The sequence below is a fragment of the Ctenopharyngodon idella genome, chromosome 19, assembly GCF_019924925.1.
Source record: "Ctenopharyngodon idella isolate HZGC_01 chromosome 19, HZGC01, whole genome shotgun sequence".
NCBI lineage: Eukaryota > Metazoa > Chordata > Actinopteri > Cypriniformes > Xenocyprididae > Ctenopharyngodon > Ctenopharyngodon idella.
Window position 1 is genome coordinate 2702407 of NC_067238.1, and position 21148 is coordinate 2723554.

Sequence of the window (21148 nt, forward strand, 5' to 3'; positions counted from 1 at the left end):
TACACATCTAATATACACATGCAGTTTCTTTACTTGCTGTTTGTTTGTAGACATAACCGACTGCGTTTTTTTTTATTTTTATTTATTTATTTATTTTTTTTTATAATATAAACATAAGCTTGCGTGTATTTGACGGTTTAAGCACAATAACATGTGAAAGAGATCTTAGTTTAATACTCACAGGACGCGCTGTCTGAAATTCAGTTCTCTGTGCTTGTGCTTTGGGTGTGTGGGTTCAGAAAACCATATATCAGAAGTTTAGACTGATATGGCTTTAAATGCATGCAGCTAATAAACTTTCATGATGAAGACAAGCAGCAATGTCGCGTGACTGTGATAGAGATGATCATCAAAACCAGACAGATGTTTTAGTTTTTGGCAGAGTATCCGAGGCATGAGTTGTAAAGGCTCCACCCTCTTCTGGAAAGCAGGATGGGGAGCAGCAGCTCATTTGCATTTAAAGATGCATGCAGCAAAACAGCATGATTTTCCTTGCACTCAAAAATGGGCATTTACAACATGATATAATAAATGATCTGTGCGGAATTTTGAGCTGAAACTTCTGGGGACACCTGTGACTTACATCTTGTAAAAAGGGGCATAATAGGTCCCCTTTAAGAACATCAAAAACATAACTTTCACTTTTATTACAGTAAGCTAGTTTACATTAACCTCAATCTATTTAACAGGATACCCGAGGCCACCAGGTTATGGAAGCATGCCAAACGCTAACTATCCAGGTGGTCCTGGCATGAGTGGCTCCATGAACCCTATGGCTGGGCAGGGTGGAGGGGGGCCGTATGGAGGGATGCCTCCAGGACGCATGGGTCCAGGTCAGATGGGTACGAGGCCGTACGGCCCTGGCATTGGCCCCAACATGGGCGGCATGCCCCCTCAGGTGGCATCTGGAATGTGTCCGCCACCTGGAATGAATAGAAAGCCTCAGGATCCTGCGTCAGCGGGCATGCACCATGGCCCATCCAACTCCATACACAGGTAGAGTGCACCACATGCTGCTTTTAAATGACAAACTCATTGAGAAGTGCCATGCAGAATACAGACCCTCTTGGAATGAAAAAACATTTTGATTTCATCTGACAGTGCCAGTTATTCAGTGTGTTTCGACCTGATCTGACAATGCCATTTATTCAGTGCGAGAACAAGCTCATTGGTCAGTGCCGTTTGTGCAAGAGTCCATTCCACTGACTGCCAATACAAATTTAAAAAATGCTTGGTCATAGGGTCGTAGGTGCAATCAGCAGGTAGTTGAGCGTGATCATATACTGTAATGCTAGCCAAAAGGATGTGGGGAGACATTAGCATTAGCTACTTCAGGAAGGGAAAAACAGACGCTGCATTAGATTTTATTTAATTTTTTTTAAAATGTTTATATATTGCGTTAAATATTTTTTTTTACGTGATTACAAGCAAGCATTCAAAATCCTTAACGTGTTAAAGCTGCAGTCTGTAAGTTTTGCCTCTTTGTCGCCATCTCTGTTTGAAACCTGCAATTGCAGTTGTTTGCGGAATTATCATCTTTACGTGGGTTGTGCCTCAGCACGACGACTCAGCGCGGATGAATCTAATGTTTGCTTGTCAGTCACCACACTGGTGTGGATACTGTACTTCGGAATCACAGATTGTAGTCTTGAAGTATGACCAAAGTAAGAATTTTCACCAAAAAATGTCATCTGAACAAGTAACATGCCTGCCACTTTTGTTCTGACCAACTAAGGAAAAAAAAGCTTTACAGGAAATCACTCTGCCAATGGTGATTAAATCTAACGATCACTTAGCTCGGATCATGTCAAACCGTGCAAATTATTATTATTGTTATACTTTGTTCTCAAATTGTTAGTTAACAACATCAGCATTGCGTGACTGTGTATTTAATGTGTATTAGTGTTGCCTGTAGATTTCAGTTTCTGTACAGTCTAATCTCTAACGTCAATTTGTCATACATACAATCCACCATCAAAATAAGTTTAATTATTGCAGCTGCTGTGAGAAAAGGCTATAAATGATCCGCTTCACATGCGATTTAGCCTGCTAGCTGGGACTCTTTCTTTAAACAGATGTGACACAATGACGCAAAGACAAACAACGACATGCTCGAATTTCCAGCGAAAACCCACCAGTACCACCTGAATTAGAAAACATTACAAGCTTACTGTTGTGAATCGGGCTAAGGTAAGGAGATAGTTTTGAACACTGGCTGGTTATGTACTTGCTCAAAAATTGATTTTTGGATAATTTTTGGATAAAAAAAAGTTATGGACAGCAGCTTTAAAATATTTTAACGCAGATAAATTAAGCATGCAAAATTGCGTCATTAACGTAATTTACGTCATGCAGTTAGATGATCTTGGCAGTTGGGAGTTTTATCAAACTGAGCATCTACAGGGCACAATAGCTATAACCCTGGTTGGTGGAAACTTCTATTCTAACCCCTTAACCCGATTTTGTTTCTCTGTTTGCGAGCAGATCATGTAATGCCAATAAACAAAAGTTTTTAGTCCGATTATCCAGTTGGCGCTAATGTAATAATGTAAGAAAATCAGGCTTATTTTATCAGAGATGGCAGAGAGAACAGTGAATTGCGGACAGTTTTCAGTGAATTATTCATTCCATTGTGTGTTTCGCTTTAAATATTCTGTCATACTCTCTGATTGTTTCTGAAGAGCGTGAGCCCTCATGCATCACGCTGTGTGAAATACAGACTGAATGGAACATCAAAACATCCCAACCTGGCCAGATGATATGCAAACTACGTTTCTCGGCTGGATAAAGCAAACTTCTCGCTAGTAAAGTTTTGATGGATGCGAATTGTAATCAAGGTAAAGATGATTGCAGTAACGTACAGGAGTCGTACAGTAAGCACGCGTGAGTCCGTTATATTGATGCGCAAACAAACCCTGTATGTGCGCTCTCGATGCACTGATCGCACATTGTATTTATGCACAGACACTTTCACTTCAGTACATTCACGTTGTTTCCACACACATTCAGGATAAAGTTTTGATCTGTCTTGTGTATGTTGTTGTGTTTAGTAATTCTGAATGGATCTGTGTACTGTAGTAGGGATAAAATGCAGTCAGGTCAAGGCGGTTGGTTTAGGTTTTTTTGGCATCTCCATGTGGTCCTGTTCAGTATCGTACTTGATGTGTCTAAAACGTAAACGAGCTCTAAAAAGCTATAAACAAGCTATTTGCTGTTGCACTGTGCACATATTATATACACTAAGTTCTGAAGTTTTATTCTGTAATGTTTTTTTATTTTCTTGTGTACTTTGATGTGCATAATTTTATGAATTATATGGACTCCTTATATCACTTGGTTCACTTGGTCCTTTTGGAGTCTCCAAGTGTCCTTTTTTGGAAAGAAACATTAATTTACTGTGGAAAAAGTTTGCAGAAAATTAATGTGGTAAACAAGAGAAATGGTGTATGCTTAATTTCACGATATGGGTGCGATTAATCTCAATTGTAATCTATTGATAGCCCTTATATATGGCTTTATATGATGAACAGATTTACAAATGCTTGCATGATGCATGAAAACAACATGAGAGAGTAAATGCAGAGTTTAAATTTTTGGATGAACTCACCATTTTCAGATCGGGAATAGTCATTTTGACATGCTTTCTTGCTATTAGAACTGTGATTGATCATCTGAAGCTCATACACGCTGGAACAGCACTCATCAAAGTGAAAGCGCAAACATCATTTAAATCACTATATCACATTTAGTTTTAGTAGTATGATTATTCAAAGCGTTTTAGATGGTTTATTCTTATGTCTAGTGCATTAATAGCGGGAGAGGCGGGACATGGCGAGCACCAGGAGAGTCTGTGTGTGCGCAGCTTGTCTGTGTAAGAATGCCTGCACTGAAATCGCGAGTACTGCGTGAGGAAAAAATAAAGTTTACGGAGTTTCAGTTCTACTGTATATAATGTTCAATGTAATGTATAATAATGCAATGGGGGAATATTTGTGTCCTGATAATAATAATAAAATAATATTATTATTATTTTAATAAAGTAATAATAATAAAAAGCCTCTCTTATTTTGGCTTAAAATATTGCAATCGTGAGTTCAGTATCCGGATTTGTATCAAATATGTATATATGTGTATATATATATATATATGTATGGACGATGGCATTGTCTATCGACACAACCCTAGCTGTGACGGAAAAATTTGAAGACCGTCCGTCATTTTGACATTACACTGAGGGTGATCTATTGTAACTTGTAACTGTAATTCCCACCAAAGGCTATAGATATAGAAAGATGGTTTACTCCTATTATGAATGGGAGAAACTGCAACGCGCAATATGGCGGAATATGTCCCGCCTTCTAAAAAAAAAAAAAAAAAAGAAAAGAAAAAAAGTCAATCGCTGATTGATAAAGTCATTGCATCACTGTAGCTGCCGTTAGAGGTTCCCATAGAAATCTGAGACTCGCGCTTAAGACTGCACATCTGCGTTGGCTTGTTTAATGCTATTTTAGCATAAGAAACAACATTTATGGGATGGTTCATGTCAGATTTTGTTGCTGATTTGAAATATGTAATTTAATTGGGAGTTCACCAAGCAGTTTTTGAGATTTCAGGATTCCCCCATTCAAATAGATAGGACTTGGTCTTGGATGCCCGAAATAGCTGCCCGGAGGCGTTGCAAATATGACCGCTGAGTGAACAGACATTCCTTGAAAGGGACTTTGTTCCCACCCATCAAGTTGGTGGCGAGTGTGCTCTAGTGTGGCAGCAGAGTGCATCTTCAGCCTCTAGAACAAAATTAAAACTGCCACAAGAAGTCGTCTGTCCGACTGATGCTAAATCTAACGACAGTTACCTTTGCATCAGTCTCCCTTGATTGTTTTGATTACGCACAGGCGTCATCAATTAAAATGACAGGAAGTAATAGATTATGACGGAATTTTTATGGACAATGTGAAAGTCTACCACTACCTCTGGTGTTGGAACACTCGCATAGCTGGATCTCTCTTGTGCCTTTTTTGATAACTAGCAAGTTGGTAACACAGTAGACAAGTGCATGTTGTGAATGATTTGTAGAGATCACATGGAAATATTAAATATGAATTTATCGCTTTTCCTTAAATGCTTTTATATAACCCTGAAGCCTTGTACACACCGGGGCGATTATCGTGCGCGCTTATCGCCAGCGTTTTTCGAGACATTTTTCTACACGTCTTTGTGTTCATACCCAAGCGCTTTTTTTTTTTTTTTTTTTTTTTTTTTTTAAACTGCCGATGTGCTGAGTGAATGTGCGAATTCACTCCCTGACAGTATATGGCGCTTGTGCTCAGTGCAAGTGAACATGTTTATGAATTAGACATTCTAAATAATATTTCTTACAATAAACAATAAAAATACAGAAATAAAATAGCATATAATACACATCTATTGGTGTGGCCAAGAACTGGCAGAGCACCCATAGTTTGTAGGGGTGGTCTTCGTAGTAGTCTTCTTATCAGTGTGTGTTCGGCAAGACCGTTTTGTGCTTGAGCGCCACCAAGTCGTGTTTTACTATAACTTCAGCAGCTCCAGGCATGTGAACAAAAGCAGCAATCTCATTGGTCGGCCAGTTTTTAACGTGGCGCGTCAAACCAAAAAAACGAACCCGAGGCGTTTTTTTTTTTTTTTTTTTTTTTTTTTAATGGCTCTTTTACGCCTGGCGTTTTGCGCGTCTGTGTGCACACTCACGTTTGTGCCCTTTGTTTACTCACGAGGCGTTAAACGTCAGCGATAATCGCACATGATAATCGTCCCGATGTGCACAAGCCTTGACACTGTGGAAGTCCTGATGCTCCAAATGTCGGTCCATCCCTGCTCACTTTACAATGAAATTAAATGCAATACAGCAGCAGTAAAGTTGAACATGCATTGATTAATTTGTTTGGGCTCAGAATTATAAATTTTGATTAGCTAGTATTGTTCCCCACCCTTGGGTTAATGTTTCTGCAGATAAAATGTGTAAAAAAAAAATAAAGACAATGGCAAGCCACTGCAAATAATGCAGAGCTTGCTTGATTTTACATTTAAATTCTGCAGTCGCAAAACCATGAAATCCTGGAGGGACTGCCGGTAGAATCAGACTTGCAGCAGAGATTTTACAGTCCTTGGGAGCACAGCTGGAGTCAGTCTGGTCATACTGTGAGAGCTGAAAATGAGATCATAACAGTGAGAGTGAAGGAAGTGTGTTGAAAGAGACAATGGAAGATAATCTAAATCATTCATACCATTTAAGATTTCTTCAGTTTAGTCAAATTTTTCAAAATCTGTTTCTCTTCTAGACCGCCTGGATATCCCAACATGAACCAAGGAATGATGGGAGCTGGGTCTCCATATGCCCCACCCATGAACAGCATGCAGGGTATGATGAATCAGCCAGGCCCGTACCCCATGCCAGGCAACATGTCCAACAACTCAGGTAAGCACTGAACTTGCTTGTGAGCTACCGCCTGTATTTTTCTTTCGTTTTTTTCCTTATGCATCAGTTTTTGTCTGCACGTTTTTCTAGTTGTTTTCACATTTTTTTAATTGAAGAGTCCCACAATGACAATGTGTTTCAATTTGTCTCATAGGCATGGCTCCCAGTCCAGAGTTTGGCATGGACAAACTCAACCAATCTCAGAAGTTGAATAACAAAGTGGATGGGACTCCTAAGACTGAATCAAAAAAGGTGAAGAGCTATTAATATTTAAATGGGTCTCGGCTTTAGTTTTGTAGGCCGGCATGCCTCTCTTAAGCTCAAGGACATGGGCAGCCCTGAGCTCTGTGAACAGCACTTGACTGATCATCTATATGGAGGGTTGTGAATGCCGGAGAATGTACATGGGGAGGAATGCACATTCAGGGGTTTTGAAATTGCTCCCTGCAGTCCTGGCTTTATACATCATTAATGAAAATGCTTTTCCACTGAAATGCGCATTGCACATATACACCTTGTTGATGTGTCTGTGTTGATAGTGTGCTTTTTTCCCCCCAGTGCTTCCTATTTATGAAAATTGCATGTTTTTTTTCCCCCATAACTAAACAGCAGGAATCTAATATATGATTTTTGCTTTTTCATTCTTGCAGAAGTCAAGTTCCTCTACCACCACTAATGAGAAGATAACCCGTCTGTATGAGCTGGGTCCAGAACCAGAGCGGAAAATGTGGGTGGATCGTTACCTTGCATTTGCTGAGGAGAAAGCCATGGGCATGAGCAATCTCCCTGCTGTGGGCCGCAAGCCCCTTGACCTCTTCCGCCTCTACGTGTCCGTCAAAGAGATTGGCGGCCTCACTCAGGTGTGGAGATGAACTTCTCCTGATATGGTAGCTGTAAATTACAGAATGGTTTCATTAGGAGTTATTCATGATTTCGTGTTGAATTTCAGGTCGATTTAAATGCTTATGTTGGTTTCTGTTGGCTTTGGAGTTCACTGAAGTTCTCTCCAGCCTGTCACAGTCATTAAATTGTGTCTGTCTGCTGTTATCAGGTTAACAAGAATAAAAAGTGGAGGGAATTAGCCACTAACCTGAATGTGGGCACATCCAGTAGTGCGGCCAGCTCTCTGAAGAAACAGTACATCCAGTGTCTCTATGCCTTTGAGTGCAAGATTGAACGAGGGGAAGACCCTCCACCCGACTTCTTCAACAGTGACCCTAAAAAGAACCAGGCCAAGGTCCAGCCCCCATCACCAGGTCAGTGCAGACATGCCCAACTGGTCATAATGCCTTTATCTGAAACTAAATCCAACACCATGCTATAACCAGGTGCGATGCAAAAAGGCATATTTCACATGTTAGTTCTTCAGTCTTTCATTTTTGCTGTTGCACTGGGTAGCCCTGCCATTGTGCAATCTTATCGGTCCTTAATTCCTCTTCAAAGAGCTGTGTATTAAACATCAAATATGTTCTGACTGCTTGTGAGATTTGCCCCTTGTTTTCAGCATTTCTCTTTCTGATGTTAGATTACCACAGTATTTTGCAGAATTGAAGCAATTTGAGAGGAATTTGAAGGAAAGGTTAATGCGTTGTTATTCTGAGTCATTTTCCCAAATGCAAGTACAATGTGTTTATGATGTCCAGGAAAGCTGACATTGAAAGACGATAACTATCTGGACATAAACCTCTTCCCATTGCCCTGATAATGCACCTGTAACCAGCTAGATTAATGTGCTTGTAAATGTGACATTATAGTGTGCATGTCTTGTTTTAATGGAATTTTGCTTTGATGTGGTTGAGTACAGCTGGTAATGTTTATACGCCAACATTTGACGTTCATTTCTTGTGTCGTTTATAGTGATTTACTGTTCTGTTAGCTACCTCTCCTTTCTGCTTGGATATCATAGTTTATTCCCTTCTGTGCTTCTGTCTTTAGGGCTGGGAAATATATTGATAACTTTAATTTGGCAGTAAAATTTTTCATTTAGCCAAAAACAGGAAATGAAGTTTGGACTGTTCAATTTGGGTAATTGGGTACTTGAACTTAGTATTCTGTTTAGGGTGTCGCCTTTGTGGGTGATAAATTAATCCAGTTTTAGTTCTTCGGCAATGATCTTGTTTCAGCCGAACAAGTTTTACATCTTACTACTTCAGCATCCTTTTTGGTCATCGTGAAGTGCGTCCACACTGCTAAAATGTTTACCTGTTGTAACTAGTGTTGTCACAATACTGGAATTTCTCATTTTGATACGATACCTTGAAAAATATCGATATTCAATACCTTTTTCGATACCATGGAGAATAACTGCCCCAAGTAATAGCTTAGATATTTTTAATATTATCTTTTTTTTTTTTTTTTTTTTTAATCTATTTAAAGCCTAGGTAATCAATATTTTGAAACGGCCCAACAGTGTTCCATAAGAATCAAGCGGGTTTAATCCAAGTCTTCTGAAGAGACTTAATCACTTTATAGGATAAGGAGATTTTAATTTAGTTTAATTTAATTTTATTCACATATAAACATTGATCAATTACCATTACAATTATCTCACATGTTTGCTCACTCGATTTATTAGTGTTTTTACAATGGGGTAATTTTGTTTTGCGATAGCTTACACACAACACAAGGAAGCTTGATTTCAAACTTTTAATTGAATTTACAAAAAAGTGAACAGTCAGTAATAAAATAAGAATAAACTAATAGCACAAATAGATACATTAGAATAAAGATACAAATGAAATAAACAGTGCTTTAAGTTTTTCATGTAGGTCTAACATAGGGCTGCATGACATTAAAAAATAAGGTCATTGCAATATTTTGTGTTTCTGTGATTATATTTTTGTTTTTTGAAAACATTCTCACCAAACAAATAGCTCAATTTGGAAAGAATTAATCATTCTCAGGGCTCGAAACTAGCTTGTTTACTTGGTGGCACTGGTGCTCCCTACTTCATAAGAGCACCAGCAAAAATTTAGAAGCACCCACCGAAAATTAAAGAGCACCACAACTACAAATTATAACAGATTTATTTTATTTAAAAACAACTCGACACATTTTGTAAAGAAATGAAAACAGTAGCGATGCACTGATCGTGATTTTTTTTTTTTTTTTTTTTTTTTTTTTTTCATGGCTGATTCAGTCTTTCTTTCTTTCTTTCTTTCTTTCTTAACAAGCAAATTGGCCAATTCTGATACCGGTTGCTGATTTTTTTTTTTTTTTTTTTTTTTTTTTTTTTTTTCCCCTCTTTAAGCAAATTTATTTGTTTAACGAATTTATTTATTGCCTTAAACAAAAATACCTTTTAGCCATTTGAAATTACAGGCAACACTGCATTAATTAATCCAATATTAATTATTAATATAATTAATCTGCATTAATTAATCCACTGCATTGATTGATCCAATCAAAGATACACGCATGTAGCATAAGCAGTTGATTTTGATTTAAATTGGATTGTATAATTTCAAGATTTAAAGTAAAAATAGAATGGTCTGACTTTAGATTTGTGAAATTATGCTACATAAGACACTTGCACAAAACAAAAACGACAGACAAACTGAATGAAAATGCAAATTCACTCGCTGACAGTAGGTGTCGCTTGTGGAACAGCAGTAATATAGCTTTTCCTTGGTTACCGCTGTACTCAAAGCAGCGCTGCGCTTATAAACACTACTTTATATGGAGATGAGGAAAAGAAAATGCAATCAAAACTTTTGAAGACAGTCAGTTCCCTTCAGATATACTCATATAAACCCCCAATTCATTATATTTTTCTTCATATTTTGCGCATCATGAACAATGAGCTGCTGTGGCTGGTACAGTATTTTCTTTGCTGGCGAGTCTGTGCTCTATTCTTTGCGTCAGTCTTCAGCCTGTTCCCTCTCTGGCCTGTGTTAACATCCTGTTTAAAGACTTAGTAATATTTTCACACAAATGACCATATTCAGGTACAGAAATTGAATAATCAAACATAAAGCCGCATTTCCGCCGCAGGAACTCCCCCTAGGAACTAGGGACTTTGGGGTGGTACTTGGTGTGTTTCGACGGCAAGAACCAGGGTCTAAATGAAGTTGCTGGTAAAAATTCCCCCCTTAGAATGTCCCTGCTCGCAAGGCAGTGCTTTTACAAAGTTCAGGAACTTTCGGGGGTGGGACTTGGGCGCTGAACATGCTGATTGGTTGAGTTCACGCAGCATTTTGATTAGTTGACTCAACGCAGAATTTTATTTCAACCACCATTTTTAAAAGTCTGTTGCGGTACATGCAGTAAGACTTTGCTATTCGAATCAACAATGGAGTTTAAAAAATACAACCCATAGACCGACGACAAGGTTCAGGCTTTAATAAGTTTAGATGCAGAGGATGAAATCCAGCGGGAACTGGAATGTCGCGTGCAGTCCTACGTCACCAGACTAATTTGCCTAATCTTCACTGTACTTTAGACCGCGATGGAAACGCAGACAGCAGCAGGTCTGGGGGGAAAAAAGTTCCTGGGACAAATTGTTCTGGGTAATTTTGGTGGAAAAGCGGCTTAAACACTGCATAGTCTTCGCTGTATAAATTAAATATAAAGATGGCATGTCTAGTTTATATCGCAATGGTTATGCAGCACATGAATACCAGATTTAAAATAGACAAGTCAGAAGCTTTGCACTGGACAGGCATCCCAAGCGTTTTTATTGTATCAAGCATTGATCTGCAACAATGACAGTGTCCAGCCTATTATATAAAACTGGCAAAAAGCCTGGGTGTTAAATACATTGAAGGAGACTGCTGGGTTATGCATTCCATTCTGTTTCACTCCATCCAGCTGTTTTTCAAAACAAGAAAATGTCTCATGTAAAAGAGAGTAAGTTTAGTTGAGAGAGACTGAGATTACAAGAGAAATGGGGCGAGTTAAAGGGGATCCCCTGTGATGTAGAGCATGTCTGCTTGGCACTGTGTCAGGTGCTCCAGGCTGACTGTTTTTTTTTTTTCTTTTCTTTTTTTTTTTTTTTTTTTTTTTTTTTTCTTCCCCTGCTGCAGACAGCTTTTTCCTGGCCTTAGGATTCAGAGGCAAATCCCTGGAGGGCTGAACCAAGCCAGAAAAAGTTTGAATGGGTTGAGAGGGGGTGAACGAAGGGGTTAGTGGTATGTAAAGTCAAGCTGGGGTTTTTCTTCATTTTTTTTTCTTTCCCACCCTCCCCCCTCTTTATCTGTGTTTGAGGGATATCCTTGCCCAGAGGAGGGAGGCTGAGGTATTGTGCCGTGTGTGTTAAAGAGCATGTGTGAAGTGTGAGATACGGATATGTCTGACCTGGCAGTGACCCCGATGTGTGTGTGAGTTAATGAATGGAAGCGTGAGTCATCCAACAGCCGTGCCAGTAGTAATCGTCCTCTAGCTGGCCGCAAGATGAGCTGCAACATGTGGTGTGCAAACATGCTGTTCATCCACACACATTTGTGTCTGTCTCTTCATCATTCCCTGCGCTCTCTGACATTTACACACATGCACATTGGCTCAAGTCTACTTAAACATGGTAAGCATTGGGGTGGGAATCGCAGGGTACCTCACGATACGATACGATCACGATACATGGTTCACGATAACGCTAATATCACAATACAGTGATTCTGTGATAATCGATATATTGCTAGACAATCCTTTAATGATACATCACGATATCTAACTATGAAAACAAAATGCCAGCAAAAAGGCTAAGTGCAGGTATTAAAGTCCAAACTGTTAGACTGAACTTTGTGCTGTTTTCTAAGTAAATTAAACATTTTATACTTATCTTAAACTTTTCTTTGCATGTAAACTGACACATTTAGCCTAAGTTAACTGCTTATTGACTCTTTTTTTTTTTTTTTTTATATATAAACCTGGTACATTAAAAAAAAAAAAAAAAAAAAAAAATACCAACCTCTTTTATTTAAACCTGGGAACATCTCAGTGTTTACCAGCTTTCTTAAAATCAACCTGGGAATAGTGTTGTCAAAGGTACTGACTTGGGTATTTTAAAATGTTAAAAATGTGACGATACCAGCATAGCCTAGAATTTGAGTGCTGTTGAGCGGGTTCTTAAAACCCTCTGATTGGCCATTGTGTGTTCACATGCTCAACATATGTCTCTGATTGGCTACAATGATCAAAAACATATTGTAAATAGACAGACATTTTTGACGCTCTTCACAGAACGCTTACAGATTCACACGGGAGCGTTTGAAAGCAGGCGTCTATCAGCTGATCCCTAATATATCCGCTGATAGACGAATTTGCTGATAGACGCCTGCTTTCAAATGCTTCTGTGTATATCTGTGTAAGAGCTCGGTGAAGAATATCAAAGATGTCTATGTTTGTCACATCAATGGTATAAAAGCCTAAGTGCGTCCAGACTTTAAAATAATAGATGCCCCAGCCACGATTAAGTTCACTCACACTGCGACCTGCCATCCTGTTAAAAACATCTTTTTAATAGGCTAGTCAATTTATGTTCACGTTTCCCTCATTCATGTGTTGAGCGCCTTGAAGTAGCAACGGTGGGAGCAGGGAAATCTATTTAGAGCGCCTTATTTTATTAATTAAAATACTGATATTTTGTGCCAGCGTAACGATTCTCCTATCGCACAGAGAAGGACAACGATATATCGCCCTATCAATATTTTGTCCCACCCCTAGTAAGCATTTTGGTTGGAATGTGCACGAGCACTCAAGGACTTGAAAAAGACAGTAAAGTTTGATAAGGAAGTTCAAAGTATTTTTATTTTTATTTTTTTTTTATATAAATATCAGACTATCAAACTATATCAGATCACAAAAGCAAACAACAAATGGTACTAATACTAAAAATCATGATCCTAACCTTTAGAACCATAGCAAAATCTAAGTTAGCCAGACAGTGATTAATTTATGAATCATTAAAATATTGGTTTCTGGGATGTTGTGAGCCCAGAGACTGTAATAGTACATTGGAAGTTTTTAAAAGCTTCGCTTAAATGTGTGTTATAAAAAAATGTGCTCATTAACATCTGTTGAAATATGATTCTTAATTGAAGAATTGAGATTTGGACCCGGAAACAGTATTTGATACGACTTAACAAGTGGTTAGCTAAATGCGAACATACCAAAATGGGACCTTGTTTGTAATTTTATGATTTGCATTTGAGTACTTTGCCTGTTTATCGGAGTACTCAGGCGATCCAGCTGACCACCCTTGAGGCATATTGCCTCATCTTTCTCGGCACATGACTAAGCACTTAGCTGTGTTTTAAGAGTGTTGTTAGCTTCTGGTTGAGTGGTAGTAATGGAGACTCTGTCATGCTGGGATATGGAACTTCAAACCTTAGGATGCTACTCTCTGAGCACTTAGCTGGCAGAGCACCTCTCCCTGTGTCATCGGTGGGGGGGAAGTCCTCAAATGAGATTAAGTGCCATGAAAAGCAGCGTGATTTCAGGCTGGGTAAGGTTGCCAAATGAGCCGAGCTCAGCACATTTCCTCGAAAGCATGGCGCTGCATGTTGGCACGCTGTCTGTCCACACTGACAGTGAGAGTGCTGTGGAAACAACAAATGCAGCCCGTCAGAACATATTTGATGTTTAAATTACAGCCATGTGGACAGGGACTTTTGTTTTCTGGTTTGTGTTTCTTAAAGGACAAAGTGTTTACTATACACTCAATATGACCACCTAAACTTCCTTTAGGATTTGCTGACTGACCAATCTGATATCTTTTTTTCCCCCAGCTGGATCAGGATCGTTACAGGGCCCTCAGACGCCTCAGTCGACCAGCAGTTCTATGGCCGAAGGTGGTGACCTGAAGCCCCCTACACCTGCCTCAACACCGCACAGTCAGATGCCACCAATGCCTGGTGCTAGGTACGGCAATATTGTGCCCCTCTGTATCAACTGTATTATCCGTTTTGGGACAGGACATTCAGAATTAATTTCAAGGGCCAGAATCTCTCATTTGAGCTTACCATCATTATGTCTCACACAGGAGCAGTGTGAATTTGCAGGACCCATTTGCTGATGGTGGGGATCCAGCTTTTTCCAGACGTAACTCTGTGACCCCCAATTCAGGTTATCAGCCTGGTATGGGTGGACCAGACATGATGGGCCGCATGGGGCCTTATGAGCCAAATAAGGACCCCTTTGGTGGTATGAGAAAAGGTGACTCTTCTGGTCATATCTTTACAGTGGAATGTTAAGGATCTCTTTTGTGAATTTTTCTGTTTGTTCATTTTCATATGGTGAGTTTTATATCTCTTGCCATTATCATGTATGAGACATACATACATATATTCCGGCCTAATTTATATGATGAAATCTTTATAGCTGTGCTGCTATAATATAGAGCCAACTCTGTTACGGTTCAGTTTGTTTGTACTTTGCTGCATTAACATTTCAAAATTTCAAGTTGTCTGCTCTCAAAAGTATTATGCACATCCTATTATTTTTATCCCAGTGTGATTGATTGTTCAAAGGCTTGACAAAAAACAAAAACAAAAAAAACATTATTTTAAACAGAAATTTAGTAATTATGCTTATAAGTATACATTGTGCTTTTTAATGATTTGTCATGTAGTAAATAACACACCATGATAAGAATCATAGGTTGTACATAATATTTTAGTATACAGAAGAGGATGTTCAGTGTGTCTCTCTGCTTGCATTTACAGCGGGTGAGCAGTTCATGAGCCCAAGTCAAGGCCCAAACAGTGGCATGGGTGAACAATATAACCGAGGCGCCCCAGGACCTATGGGCAATATGCCGATGGGTCAAAGACAACAGTACCCATATGGTCCAGGATACGACAGGAGGTGAGAGCGTTTATTTCTCGGTTTAACCTTTTATATTAAGTGTAGCCATTGAATTTATCACAGCAATGAATACATTACTACAGAAATCTGACGAGTGTTCATTTTAATATATAATAGCTTTGCTGTGATTTTTACATTTCATACCAACCCAACCAAGGAGTAGTGTCTTCTGTTACTGTTTCTCAAATACCATTTCTTTATTTCCTCACAGACCAGAGTCAAGTATGGGCCCAGATGGTAATATGGGTCCACAACCTAACATGATGCCTTCTGGTGCAGATGCAGGGATGTACTCACCCAACCGGCCCCCACAACAGCAGAGGTTAGCATTTAATTAAACTACACAGATGTTGTATAGAAAGCTTAATTAGAAAACTTGCTTAAAATGTTGATATGCTTGAAATTGAAATTTCACAATTATTACTTATTTCTTATTTCTGTTGTTTGCTACTCAGTATTGAACATCCATGCTTTTTGGGCCTTTCTAAAACTCTATGAATTTTTTTGGTTTGCAGGCATGATTCTTACAGTAATCAATACCCTGGCCAAGGTGCTCCCCCTTGTGGACCATACCCAAACCAACAGTCAGGAATGTACCCACAACAGCAACCGGTCAGTGCAAAACAACCTTTTAAAACTTACTGTATTATTGTTAGCTGTCATTGCCCAAGATCTAAAAAACCTTTTTCTCATACAGAATTACACACAAAAGAGACCGGTTGATGGTGTTTATGGTCCTCCTGCAAAGCGCCATGAAGGGGATATATACCCGTTTAGTGGTCAGCAACAGGGACCCCAGGCCCCAGGTGGACCTCAGTCCCAACCAGATATGTATAACCAATATAATACCTATCCAGGCTCAGACAGACGCCCACCAGGCCCACAGAGCCAATTTCCTTTTGGTTTTGGGCGAGATCGAGGACCTAATGCGGGTGGTCCAAACTCCCAGCCCACCATGCAGCCGCAGATGATGGGTAGCTCCATGAGTGGTTCCATGCCTTCAGTCCCAGATGGACCCCAAGGTCCCATGTGGCCTGGGCGTAATGAGATGAACTACCCAAACTATCATAATCGCCAGGGGCCCCCTGGTGTCCCTTCTCAAAGTCAAAGCTACCACAGCATGAATCGTTCTGAAGACATGATGCCTTCAGATCAGCGCATGAACCATGAGGGATCTTGGCCTGGCCATGTTAACCAGCGGCAGCCCCCATACGGGCCTGGAGCCTCTGGGCCACCAATGTCCAGACCTCTTCAGCCCAATTATCAATCCTCCCAGAACCACATTCCACAAGTGTCCAGCCCTGCACCCATGCCAAGACCAATGGAGAATAGGACCTCACCCAGTAAGTCTCCATACATGCACTCGGGGATGAAAATTCAGAAAGCTGGACCTCCAGTTCCTGCGTCACACATTGCCCAGTCGCCAGTTCAGCCCCCTCTGATTCGGAGAGACGTAGCATTCCCACCAGGTTCAATAGAGGCCTCGCAGCCCATTCTGAAACCGCGTCGTCGGCTTACCATGAAAGATATTGGTAAGAGGCTCAAAGCATCGTTCCCATGAATACTTATGTCTTGATCCATTTGTAAAGTGTTCTAAGAGTTGGGTTTTGTTTTGTTTCAGGAACACCGGAGGCTTGGCGAGTCATGATGTCCCTCAAATCAGGCTTGTTAGCTGAGAGCACATGGGCTTTGGATACCATTAATATTCTTCTCTATGATGACAACAGCATTTCTAACTTTAATCTGAACCAGGTCAGTAAATTTTTTTTTTTTTAGACTATAGGGGCTTTCGCACCAGAGGAACCTTTTTATAGTTCCAAGAACTATTGGCTGAAGTACCCGGATTTTGCCGTGCTCGCATCGCAGGTGATTTAGTTCTAGGAACTCCTTTTGGGGGAGTCGCATGTCAAACGCATGTCAAACACCAGCACCTGGCACTTTTAAAAAGCTGTGTAAACATTTTTACTTCACGAACATGGAAAACAGCTATAACGGCAATTACCTGTTGTCTGCAGGGTTGTGTTCTTTTTTTTTGCCTCATTGATATGTAATACTGAAAGTTGTCATAGGAGATTTTGTCTCTTAGCCCCACTTTTTGCTCTTTCAGTCACGTAAACTATGCATTTACATTCCATCTCCATTATCCTGAAACCCACCACACAACAAACACAGCTCCAATCATGGCATCCTCCATCCACCGGTTTTAAGCGGTTTAAAAGACGCCACTGTCGGCTGATTCAGAGTTCCAATTCCCGGTGTGAATGCAACTAGGAACATGGCCCGGGTGAGAAATTAGTTTTCGGGGGACTATCCTAGTGGCTAGTTCCTATAACTGAGTTCCTAGAACTATTTGGTGCGAAAGCCCCTTATATGACTAGGAATGGGTCAGGTTTGTCAACAAGTGTAACTTATCTTTTAATTAATTTTTGTTCTGATTGCAGCTTCCTGGCTTCCTCGAGCTCGTTGTTGAGTACTTCCGAAGGTGTCTCATTGAGATCTTTGGCATCTTGAAAGAGTATGAGGTTGGAGACCCTGGGCAGCGTACCCTAATTGACCCAGATGCCATTGACCCTGAGATGTCTGATGAGGAGGGGCCAGAGGCAGAACAGATGGAAGAGGAGGATGAGGAGGAGGATGATGAAAATGTCGAGATCAACCCTGTCCAGACGGCACAAGTCCAGGTCAAGCAGGAGAAAGAGGAGTCAACGCAGGTCCAAAAATCCAATGAAAAGAATGACGTAGATGAAAGGGAAGGCGAAGATACTTCATGCAAGGATCATCTCAGATCATCTACCCCATTGCAGGACATGAGTGCCTCCCAGGAGAGGCCAAAGCAGGCTAGTAAATTTGACAAGCTTCCCATCAAGATACTGAGGAAAAAAGACCTCTTTGTGATTGGGCGCACTAGTAAATTGGGTCGGCGGCAAGCCTTTGATAGTGGTCTTATCCATTGGAGTGTGGGTGGTGGTGACACCACAGAGCACATACAAACCCATTTTGAGAGCAAGATGGAACTCTTGAAGCATCAGAAACGGGTGCCAGTGAATGTTGAGCCACGTAAGAAGGTATCTCCAGTAGTGGAAACTGTTACGGATAATGCTCAGAAGGCTCAGGCAAATGAAGAGCAGCAACAAGTACAACCTCAGCCATCCTCAAATCAACCATTGTCAGAAGGTAAAATTACTACAACAGCAAGCACGTCTGCGAGTATAACGGCCACCATTGATGATGTTCTGTCGGCAAGGCGAGGCTCTGTAACTGAGGAAGCAGTCAGAGGGAGCAGGGATAGTGACAAGGAGAAGAATATGTTTCTCTTTGGCATCGATCTTGCACAACAGAGTCGCAAAATCAAGATCTTGGAAGACGAGCCACATAGCAAGGATGAGACCCCGCTCTGTACACTCTCAGATTGGCAGGATGCCCTTGCTCGCCGCTGCATCTGCGTTTCCAACATTGTTCGCAGCCTTTCCTTTATTCCTGGTAATGATCTGGAGATGTCAAAGCATCCAGGACTTTTGCTGTTACTTGGCCGGCTTGTGCTGTTGCACCATCGGCATCCTGAACGCAAGCAGGCCCCGGTTACCTATGAAAAAGAAGAGGAGGAAGATGAAGGTGTCAGCTGCGAGCGAGACGAGTGGTGGTGGGACTGTCTTGAGGTTTTGCGGGAAAACTGCTTGGTCACATTAGCAAACATCTCAGGCCAGCTGGACCTCTCCATCTACCCTGAAAGTATTTGCTTGCCACTGCTGGATGGCTTGCTCCACTGGGCCGTGTGCCCTTCGGCAGAAGCGATTGACCCCTTCCCCACGCTGGGGCTCAACGGGACACTGTCTCCCCAGAGACTCGTCCTCGAAACCCTTAGTAAGCTTAGCATCCAGGATAACAATGTTGACCTCATTCTGGCTACGCCACCTTTCAGCCGCTTGGAGAAGCTCTACGGCTCCCTTGTGCGCATGGTTGGTGACCGCAAAGTGCCCGTCTGCCGGGAAATGGCGGTAGTGCTGCTAGCTAATCTTGCGCAAGGCGACAATGTCGCGGCCCGGGCTATTGCTGTGCAGAAAGGAAGTGTTGGAAACCTTCTTGGCTTCTTGGAGGACAGTCTTGCAGCCACCCAGTTTCAACAGAGTCAGGGCTCGTTACTGCACTTACAAGGTGCACACTTCGAGCCCACTAGTGTGGACATGATGAGGCGGGCGGCACGAGCCCTGTACGCCCTTGCCAAAGTGGAAGAGAACCACTCTGAGTTCACGCTGTATGAGTCACGGCTACTGGACATATCGGTGTCCCCACTTATGAACTCTTTGGTGTCCCATGTAATCTGTGACGTACTTTTTCTGATCGGCCAGTCATGACAGCCGTGGGGGTGATCATGTTTTTCCCCACTCGTTTTTTTAATGTGTGTGTGTCTGTGTGAGTGGAGAAAATTTAACAGCGAAACTGACTGACTGTATGTTCATTTTTTTTAATTTATGCAAAATCACCTCAGATTCCACTGTCTATCCTGTCTACCCTTGCTTTGCTCTCAAGGAAGGAGATACCATTAAGTCGCGATCGATTTAACATGTATGATAAGAATTAAACTAACAAGGATGTGCCGATCGAGATCCTCACCTGCAAGAGTGCGCTGCCCTTTGGACTTTTTTTTTTTTTTTTTTTTTTGTAAGGAAAAATAAAATTACAAAAAAGACACAAAAAACAAAACTGTAACCAAAGTTGCTGTCACGTTTACAGTGAGTTTGGGGAAAAATTGTGCCCATATTTACCTTCTGGGTGAGGATGGGCATAGAGACGACCATAATCTGGTTCTTGGAGGCTAAATGGACTTGCAGACTCTGGTGTGTGGTATAAATTGCTGTAACTTTGATTAAATATATACTTAGCCCTAAAGGAACCAGGTCGTTGGCTGTGAACAGAAATGTAAATGGGAGGCCTGTGCAGTAGATTGTAGGACTTTTTTCTGTACTGTACACCTTAAAACTGTAAACATACTGTAACAATACTGTTTCACACTGAGATAATGCTGGCTTGGCAGCAAAAAAACTGTAGTTTTTAAAAATGATTTTAGTTCATGTTGAGAGAGGAAAAAATGGCTTTCCCCCCAAAGTAACGTGAACCTACAACACCCCGACCTCTTCTTTGTCCCTCGATTGTATGACTTGACCCTTAAAGAAATCACCTCTTAGGACTGGTCTTGAGCTCTAGATGCAGTCCAGGCTGCAGTGTATATAATGATGTTGTAAATTACACTTTGCTCTTTTTTTTTTTTTCTTTCTCTCTCATCTTATGGCGCTCTTCACCGTTTTTAATCTTTGACGAATTAAAGGTTTCACTCAACAGATCTCTCATTGCGCATTGCCATGTGTTTATTTACCACCTTTCTCTCCTTACATCTCTGGTTGTAGGGATGCAATCTTTTGCCCTTGCGATCCCATACACATAACATTTCAATTCTTTTTGTTAAAGCTGTAGAGGCATATATCAAACCAGACAAGTCCATTAACTCCAACCGATTTCATCATCATTCACCGGAACAAAGATACAATAAACAAGTTTGTTTTCCCCTCTTTCCCAGCGGTTTCCTTAGTCGATTCCAGTGCTATGGATTCATATTTGTATTTCAGATGATGTAGCTAAAATCTTGTTGTAAATTCCTTTTCCCCCCTTTTTGGCTTAATGAATATCATTTATTCCGTATGAAATCTTTATACTATATGTTCCACGTGTTAAGAATAAATGTACATTAAATCTTGGTAAAACGCTTGTGATTGGTTTATTTATATCAATTTTTATCAGTTTCGCAGTTGGAGTTTATGAATTTATATGAATTTATAAGCTGTATGGACTGCATTTGTTGCATTGTTGATTACCACAGATTCCTCAGTAAACAAACAA

General features: G+C 40.6%; 1 protein-coding gene across 1 annotated transcript in view; it reads left to right on the forward strand.

The window, feature by feature from the left end:
• Nucleotides 1–20594, forward strand: part of arid1ab (AT rich interactive domain 1Ab (SWI-like)) — a 73323-nt gene extending 52729 nt beyond the window's left edge. The window contains exons 8-20 of the mRNA XM_051872777.1: nt 690–996; nt 6318–6454; nt 6609–6706; nt 7105–7314; nt 7506–7710; nt 14179–14311; nt 14433–14605; nt 15115–15256; nt 15468–15578; nt 15772–15868; nt 15954–16788; nt 16878–17008; nt 17698–20594. Coding sequence (XP_051728737.1) covers nt 690–996; nt 6318–6454; nt 6609–6706; nt 7105–7314; nt 7506–7710; nt 14179–14311; nt 14433–14605; nt 15115–15256; nt 15468–15578; nt 15772–15868; nt 15954–16788; nt 16878–17008; nt 17698–19608 — 4490 coding nt within the window. The 3' untranslated portion in view covers nt 19609–20594. The remainder of the gene's footprint in view (nt 1–689; nt 997–6317; nt 6455–6608; nt 6707–7104; nt 7315–7505; nt 7711–14178; nt 14312–14432; nt 14606–15114; nt 15257–15467; nt 15579–15771; nt 15869–15953; nt 16789–16877; nt 17009–17697) is intronic.
• The last annotated feature ends 554 nt before the right edge of the window (nt 20595–21148 follow it).